Source organism: Saccopteryx bilineata, chromosome 6, assembly GCF_036850765.1.
Source record: "Saccopteryx bilineata isolate mSacBil1 chromosome 6, mSacBil1_pri_phased_curated, whole genome shotgun sequence".
Taxonomy (NCBI): Eukaryota; Metazoa; Chordata; class Mammalia; order Chiroptera; family Emballonuridae; genus Saccopteryx; species Saccopteryx bilineata.
The window spans coordinates 205,694,751-205,703,107 of record NC_089495.1 but is presented as its reverse complement, the minus strand read 5'-3'; the positions used below and the strand labels follow the sequence as shown (position 1 = coordinate 205,703,107).

The window sequence follows — 8,357 nt, the reverse complement described above, 5'->3', positions numbered from 1 at the left end:
TACTCTCAGCCTCTCTGCAGGTTTAGGATACGGATAATGAGTCCGTTTTTGCGCACATCTTACCCGACCCATCCAGATTCCCGGCTTGTGCCCGGCTTGCCCGCGGAGACTGGGAGCCTTCAGGGCGGGCCACTAGCTCCCGGGCTGCTTTCAACCTGGGGGACGGGGGTGGCAGGCGAGTCGCCATTGGCCGGGGCACAGCGGGCGCATCTCCATTGGCCAGGATGGAGCCCACCCGCTCGGGCCGGGGCGGCCGCGTGGTTGGCCCCTCCCTCGGCTATAAGGCGGAGGCCGGCGGGGCCGTGGGAGCGCGCGGGAGCGCACGGCGGGGCGCGGTCAAGGCTGGGGCGCTGCGCTCCGAGGGACGCAGCTGGGTGCCCATGGCGTTCGCGCTGCTGCGCCCCGTCGGCGCGCACGTGCTGTACCCGGACGTGCGACTGCTAAGCGAGGACGAGGAGAACCGCAGCGAGAGCGACGCCTCCGACCAGTCATTCGGCTGCTGCGAGGGCCTGGAGGCGGCGCGGCGCGGCCCGGGCCCCGGGGGCGGACGGCGGGCGGTCGGCGGCGGCGCGGGCCCGGTGGTGGTGGTGCGACAGCGGCAGGCAGCCAACGCGCGGGAGCGGGACCGCACGCAGAGCGTGAACACGGCCTTCACGGCGCTGCGTACGCTCATCCCCACGGAGCCGGTGGACCGCAAGTTGTCCAAGATCGAGACCTTGCGCCTGGCGTCCAGCTACATTGCGCACCTGGCAAACGTGCTGCTGCTGGGCGACGCGGCCGACGACGGGCAGCCGTGCTTCCGAGCAGCCGGCAGTACCAAGAGCGCGGTCCCCGCCGCTCCCGACGGCGGCCGCCAGCCACGCTCCATCTGCACCTTCTGCCTCAGCAACCAGCGCAAGGGGGTGAGTGCCTGGAGCCCCAGTAGTGCGGGCGAGGGGGACGGGGCCTCTTACCGAGCAAAAGAGGGTCGCAGACCCCAGTTAAGAGAGGGGGGCAGAGGTCGAGTTCGTGGGGCATGTGGTGCTCCAGACCCAGGGTTTGGTATGGAACAGAACCCCTCACTTAATGTCTCCCAGTCAGGAGTGCAGGAAAGCCCAGAGCTCACACAGGATTTCGAGCAGCGATTCTCAAACTTTTTCATCTTGTGGCACACATAAACTAATAATAAAAATCTGCAGCGCACCAAAAAAATATTTTTCTGCCGATATGACAAAAAAAAAATAGGTATAATTTCGACTCGTTCACAGCGAACGGCTATCGTTGTGTTGGCGGTTGTCATTTCAAATTTTTTATTTATTGATTTGAGAGAGAGAGAGAGAAACATCGTTTCATTGTTCCACTTATTTATGCATTCCTTCGTTGATTCTTGTATGTGCCCTGACTAGGGATTGAACCTGCAACCTTGGCAAGTCAGGAGCTAACCAACTGAGCTATCGGCCAGGGCCTGTTGTCGTTTTTTATTTGACAAGCTAAGGGAAAAGAGGTCGGTGCCCCTGAAATAGTCAGGTACTGCCTATTTTAAGAATTCTTGCTGCACACCAGTTGAAAATCACTGATTTAGAGAATACAGGCTTCTCATGGAGGGACGCCACCTCCCAGCCGAAGGTGTGCAGGGAAGAGGGCACGAGGAAACAGTAACAAAAAGCTTCGTTTATGGAGCTCTTCTAATGTATCAGGTGCTTTCCTGGTCTTTTTTTTTTTTTTTTACCTTCCCAAGATCTCCCATCAGTCAGGTGGTGCCCCTGCCCGTGAGGCTCTGAGGTGTAACCCCATGCCCACACCTACTCATCTGGGAAGCCAGAAGGCAGGCTCCGGGCTTGCTTGGTGTGTGTTGCCCTGAGAGCCACCCAACCTTGAGATAGTTCTGTCCTCCCCGAAGGACTGACCCAAGGGCAGGCTGAGAAGAAAAGGGGACGCATACCTGCCACCCAGACCTAGGATACCCAGCTGGTGAGCCGCAGGAGTGAGGAAGGGGGCTCCCTAAGGGCACCCAGCCCCCAGAGGGATGCTGTGTTGGGCGAGGGCACTGTGGAGTCAGCAGGCAGAGCTGGAGCTGAGCTCCTTCCGTCTGTCCTGGGAGGGAAGAGTGAGAGGCAGCTGGTAGGGGACGGATGGGGCCGGGTGGCAGCAGAGGCGGCCAGGGGGCTGTCCTGCCCAGAAGCTGGTTCTCCTCTTGCCCGAGCCCCAAGGAGCCTGCTCCATCCGCAAGGAGCCTGCTTCATCTGCAGCCTTCCCCCTGCTCCTGACCCGGGCTGTCCTACAGTGAGGAATCTGGTCTGGATGACAGCTTCCGATTCCAGCAACTACCATGTGTGTCCGGGGAAGCAGAGGCCGAGAATGGCCCGCGGCCCTTGCAGAAGTGAACGGGTAAGGGGAATCGGAATCAAGCCCCCGAGTCCCCCTGTCTTGGGTTCTCACGGCTGCCTTGGGTCCCCTGCCTCACTCTGTTCTGGGGAAGCTTCAGCGTCCTGGCCTCAGATCACCCCCTTCTGGCTCATCAGACTCCCATTCTGGCCTCTCACGCCCACAGCTGCCTCAGTTTCCCTGGAGTCAGCCTTCTTGGGCTCAGACTCGTACTTTTTTGAGGGGCCCTGCTGGTGGGCCCCCGTCAGTGCTCCAGGCTGGGCTGTGAAGCCCGGCTGGGCCTTCGGAAGCCGCCCAGGGTGTGAACGGCTGACGAGGCCCCCCTTTCCCCATTCATTCAGTTCGGCAAACCGTAACTACCCAGCAGCCACCTTTTGTCGGCTCTGAGAACGTTCCTAGATATATAGGTTGTAGATAGATCCTCATTCGTCGCGATCGTGAGCTCCCAGTGTGGTGACAGGGCCAAGGGCAAGGAGATGAGGACAGGCATGCTGTGGCCAGACGGCGGCGAGGGGAGCACCCAGGGACTATCCGGGCCCCAAAGAAGCCCTCAGCCGCCGGGCTGAGTTCCTGGTGGACGCTTGGGAACAAAGGCAGGCAGGTGAGAGGGTAGGGACAGGTGTTCTGCAAGCAGGGCACAGCAAGAGTTGGGGTCAGAAACGTGACTCGAGAAGGAAAAGGGAAGAGGCTGCAGGTGGTGGAGCAGAGAGGGGAGGCAGAGGCCGGTCAGGGACAGTGGCATTCTCAATGAGCACTGATCGCCTGGGCTGAGTGCGCGTCACACGTTATCGCTAAAACTCCTCAGTGGCCTGGAAGGGCAGCGTTCTGGGTATCCGCGCTTGCGCAGACGTGCTCAGTGGTTCAGAGATGCAGCCCGTGGTGGAGTCAGGTGTTCAAACACCGGCGGGCCTGATTGGAAGGTGGGGAAAGTTAGTGCAGGAGGACCTGTCACTGCAGGTCTCGGGGGAAGGTGAGTCTATCCTGTGCCCATGGTAGGTAGGCTGGGGCGCTTCTCTGCTGACCTTGGTCACAAGCCCTTGCCTGGGTCTGGCTGCTGCCCCGGGACCCGTCACAGGACCGAGAACCTGGCCAAATTTGGCTGCAGAGGCCGTGCCCTCAAGTCCACGGGCTCCTCTGGGAACCGGTGCAGGGGCCATCCTGGCCGGCACTGGCCCCTCGGAGACTTGACTGGAAGAGAACTAACTGGCTGTCCGTCTTGGGGGGAGGGTGCTCCCTTCTGAGCTGTGGGGGCCAGAGAGCTCCAAGACTCCAGACCCCATCCCTTCCCTCTGAGCCACCACTTCCCTCCAACCTGGCTGGTCTGGTGTTGGGGTCGCCGTGGAAACAGCTCCCTGGAGCATCTTTCTGTGGCCCCCGGTAGCAGGTGGGAGATAGAAAGGGGGTTCCTGCCCGTGCCCTGTTTCTTCCTTTGTCACCTGGGAGTTGGGTGGGGTAGGATCGTCAGGTAAGGCCCTCCCCGGAGCAGACCTGGCACACAGGGCCTTGGGGTGAGGATGGCACACAGGGCCTTGGGGTGAGGATGGCACACAGGGCCTTGGGGTGAGGAGGCGCCGTGACTGGATGGTGCCGGTGATGAATAATGCCTGTGAGCACTGAACCCTTCCTGTGCGCCTGACACTGTGCTCAGGGCTTGGCCGGGGTCCGGGCGGGTAATCCACTTAGCAACTCCGCTTTCCACGTGGGCACAGGGGCGCTCGATGATGTGTGGTCACTTGCCTGAGGTCCAACAGCTGGTTCAAAGCTGAGCGGAGATCGAAGCCCAGATCCGTGTCACTGGAGCCCAGTTCCTAACCCGGGGCCTTCCCTGGGTCCGGGTGCCGGGTTCCTAAGCGACAGATCAGCTGGGCCTGGTCAGGGCCTCTTCCCGTGCTTTGGGCAGCTTACAAGCCGCTTTCACAGCTGCGTGTGCAAGTGGAGCTCGTTTGTCCCCGTTTCCTAGGTGCAGAAACTGAGGTTCGTGAAGGTGTCCAGTCCCAGCATTCTCGTGGGGCCGAGGTCTTCCGATGACCACCAGACTCGGGGTGGAGGAGGCTCTCCCTGAGGCCTAGAGTGAACGGATGGGAGGCTGACTTTCTATCACCCCTCCTCACACTAAGCCCCCTCCCCCCAACCCCCTCCCCCTGCTCAGACACTCCTGCCAGAGTTAGTCTGAGAAGCCCAGGCCCCAGGCTCTGCTGGGACTGTGGCCTCAGCCCTCAAAATAGCCCTGCCTGTGAATGAACACGCTGTCCCTGGGCCCGGAGGGCCTCAGGGGAGGCTGGGCTCGCATCTGGATGGATCTGCCCCAACCTGGGCCCAGGGGTGGAAGGGGGCAGGGGGCAGAGCTCCCAGGCGGCCAGCGGTTTCTCTAGACGGCTGAGAAAGATGCCTGTCCCGTGGTCGCCTCCCAGCAGGGCTCAGGGGGCCGAGGATGTAGAGTGGGATTTCAGACACCGTCGTGTCCCGCAAGGGAGGCGGACTGTTGGACAGCGTGGGTTTCCAGCCCAGACCTTTACCAACTGGCCGGCTGCCTCGGGGCCAGTCATTCAGCAGCCGGAGGCCTCCAAAGAGGGGAGGCTTTTAATGTCCGTGGCCTCGCTGGCTTACAGTGAGGGCGACATCCGTGTGTCAGACCTCAGAATATTGGGCAGAGACTGCCCCTGTGGGGTGAAGGACAGATTCGCTCATCTTCCGATGGGCGCTACCAATTCAAGCCACGTCAGTTGGCACCTGCTATGTGCCGGGCCCAGGGCTGGAACTGGGGTCACTGAGTGTAGAACGTGCCCCGAGCTCCCAGCCTGGTGGGGACAAAGAGAAACCCAGTCTTTCCCCTTCTGAGTTGTCCTGGTGGAATGTCCCCAGGAAAGCAGGAAATGCTAGGCAGTTACAGCAACAGAGACACGAGAAATGTCCCAGGGAGACAGGACCAGAGAGAGCATAGTTCCTGGCAGAGGGCACCCCCTGAATGCAGGCGGGGAGGAGAAACCCTCCCTTTGAGGTCAGTAAACTACTAGACATACGGCCAGGCAGCGGGGTGACCCCTGTGGACTTTGTTTTGCCCTTTAGTGTAAAATACTCTGATTCTTAAATGTATTGGATTCTCTTTAAAAAGCAACCAATCACATGGGGAAAGAAATGTCTCCCTGTCTTCCAATGAAATTCCTCCTCTCCGAGGAAATGTATTAGCGGTTTCCTGTGTGCTCTTCCAGCTCCATATCTCGGCACACAGGTTCCTGGATGCCTTTGTCCTTGAATAATGTGATCTCGACACCATTTCGTCTCAGTTCATGAAGAGTTTCTGTTGCCTCATGCTGCAGAGAACTTTCTCGTGTGTCTGTGATTTATCTTCCAAGACCTCTATTCCTAGACACAGAGGTGCGTTCAAGTGTTCGCGGGGATCCGATCGGATCAAACCTCCTAATGCGTCTCTCTCCCCTCCTGTAGGGTGGCCGTCGGGACCTGGGAGGCAGCTGCTTGAAGGTGAGGGCAGTGGCCCCGCTTCGAGTGCCCCGGAGATGAGCCTGGACCCCTGTGGCGTTTGCCCCGAGCAGGACCCTGGAGGAGGAGGCCAGAGGCCAGCCCCTGGTTGAACAGGGGAGAAGACCCCAGGAGCTGACCCTGCTCCTCCTTTGTGTAGGGACCGGAGGACAATGGCTTGGGCCCGTGACCCTCTGGACAGGCCCCCTGGGATATCTCTCTCCCACCCTGGAGAGCTGTGAAGACCCATCCAGCTGGCCCCGGCGAGGCTGCTCAGAGACAAGGCAGAACTTTTGGAAAAACAAAGACTGTTGGTGACAGAGGGTGTGTACATGTCAATGCATGAATGAGTGTGTGTGTGTGACAGAGAGAGAGAGACAGAGAGAGAGAATCGGTGGGTTTAAAATAAAAGGTATTTTTAAATAAAAGATGTTCCCCACTGAGGAAAGGAAGGGCCTGGGGAGGTCAGAGGTCAGAGGTGACTCGTCTCCTGGGCCAGGCAGGGGCACAGACGTCCCAGGCGCTGCCCCGTGCCCTGGAGGGAGTGGGCTGGGAGAACCAGGGAGAGCCCAGAAGTCGAGGTAACCGAACTTTCCTCACAGTCTTTTTGAACACCTGTGAGGTGTCTGGTGTGGTGGGTGAAGAGATCTTCCTTGTATCCATTTTTGAATAAGGTATATACCCATTTATACATGGTTATAAATTCAAAAGATACAAGAGGGTATATGGCGGAAACAAAGGCTGTTGGTGACGGAGGGTGTCACCAGCAATCCCCTCCAACCTTCCACCCACCAGTTCTCGGCCAGCAGCCTCAGCCACCAGGTTTTTTTCTTATGATGTCTCCGTTGCCTGTCATCTCAAATCAGGACACACAGGTGAAGGGTCTCCTCATTCTGTTAGTGGCTGCTTACTCCCCTTTATGAATGTACCGCAGAGGCACACCTCAGAGAGAGCGCCTGATCGGATCCAGAACAGCCTGGAAAGCAAGTGTCACGATCGAGCGAGTCCTAATCGTTTTGCTGGTGGAAGGTCTCGTGAAAACGACCTCTGTGAAGCCCTATAAAGTGACATGCAATAAAGCGAGGTCTGCCTGGACTTGAACCCATCTCTTCTCCCGGCCTTGACAGATGGCCACACACTTTTCCACGTGGCCAATGAGAATGTGCTAAAAGGGGTTCGTCTTACAAGGTTTTGTCTTTTTCTTCATTGATTTGAGAGAGAGGAAGGAGGAGAGAGAGAGAGAGAGACAGAGAGAGAGAGAGAAGCATCAACTCGTTCCACTTAGTTGTGGACTCATTGGTTGTTTTTCATATGTGCCCCGACTGGGGATCGAACCTGCTACCTTGGCGTGCAGGGATAATGCTCTATCCATTGTGCAACCTGGCCAGGGCCTTACCCCTGTTTTAATTGAGATGGTTTGGAGGAATTATGATGCCTGAGGGTGTGTGGCTGGCATGTGGCAGGGAGACAATGTGAGGTCTGTCCACCTATAAAGCCTACAGCGAGCTCCGGCCCCTGCTGGAGCTGCCCAGATACAGCGCCAGCCTCTGTCACCCGTTTTTCCCCCAGCAGCCCCAGGAGGTGGGGGCCAGTGCTTCCCCAGTCCACAGATTCAGCAGAGATGGCGATGGGGACGGCTGGTCAGTGGAGCCGGGAGTTCCTGGGTAGCCGGCTGAGCCTCTGTCCCTGTGTGGCCCGGATCAGAGACGCTCACTTGCTCGGGAGGCTGGAGTGGGGCAGGCAGGCAGAGGAGCCAGGCAGCGCCCTGTCCTCAAGGTACGCTCGATCGTCTGCCTGTTTTTAAAATTTATTTTGCAAACACTTTTATTGTTGACCGACTGAAATCTGGCTCCAGAGTCCACGCTCATACCCGCTCTGCCCCGCCATGCCTGCATCTGGCCCTCTGACGGCTTGAAGAGGGGTTGCCCATTTCACAGATCAACAAACCTTCCCCAGCACCCTCACTGTGTGTGTATGGGGGGGGGGGCGCCAGACCCATCCCATCTGCTTCACAGACCAAAACCGAAGCCCCAGGAGAACAGAGGGGTCGCCGGAATTGCCAGCCCAGATTGGAGTGGGCCGTGAAACCGTTCCGTTGAATCCCGTCGGCAGAAGGAGCAGAGGAAGGAGGGCCGCGAGGGGCCTGGGGCCTGCCCAGGACAGCTCTCCAAGTGCCCTCTACCTTGCTTCCCCGGTGTTCCAGGGACACTGGCGAGCCTGTCCAGTGGCGCTTCCCCCTTTGGGAGCTAATTAGGAAAGCACATTGCACTCCCTGCGGTCCTGGTCCAGGCAGCCCCTGGCAAAGCCACAGGAAAAGGACGGTGACCTTGTCAATGGCAGGAAACCTGGGGAGTGTGGGGTGGGGGTGGGGCAGAGCAGACACTTGGGTGCTCTGGGCTGGCGGCCCACTGCTGCCATCAGATTTGCTGGGTGACCTCCGAAAAGTTGCTTGACCTCTCTGGGCCTCCTTTGGCCTGATCTCGAACCAGCAAAAAAAACCAAATGGGACAAAATGA

The 8,357-nt window shown here is 58.8% G+C and overlaps 1 protein-coding gene across 2 annotated transcripts; it reads left to right on the top strand.

The window, feature by feature from the left end:
- Window positions 1–329: 329 nt before the first annotated feature.
- On the top strand, window positions 330–8,140 carry TCF15 (transcription factor 15). Of its 2 annotated transcripts, none has more exons than XM_066235184.1 (2): window positions 330–902; window positions 6,002–8,140. In XM_066235184.1, exons 1-2 carry the CDS (start codon window positions 381–383, stop codon window positions 6,029–6,031), a joined length of 552 nt encoding a protein of 183 aa, XP_066091281.1. In that variant the 5' UTR covers window positions 330–380; the 3' UTR covers window positions 6,032–8,140. The 2 variants fall into 2 exon arrangements, with proteins under 2 accessions (XP_066091281.1, XP_066091280.1); XM_066235183.1 differs by having other exon boundaries at window positions 5,809–8,140.
- The last annotated feature ends 217 nt before the right edge of the window (window positions 8,141–8,357 follow it).

Coding starts and splice junctions, on each gene's coding strand:
- TCF15 (XM_066235183.1), top strand. CDS start 381: ATGGCGTTCGCGCTGCTGCGCCCCGTCGGCGCGCACGTGCTGTACCCG. Junction 903..5,808: donor TCAGCAACCAGCGCAAGGGG/GTGAGTGCCTGG, acceptor CCCCTCCTGTAG/GGTGGCCGTCGGGACCTGGG.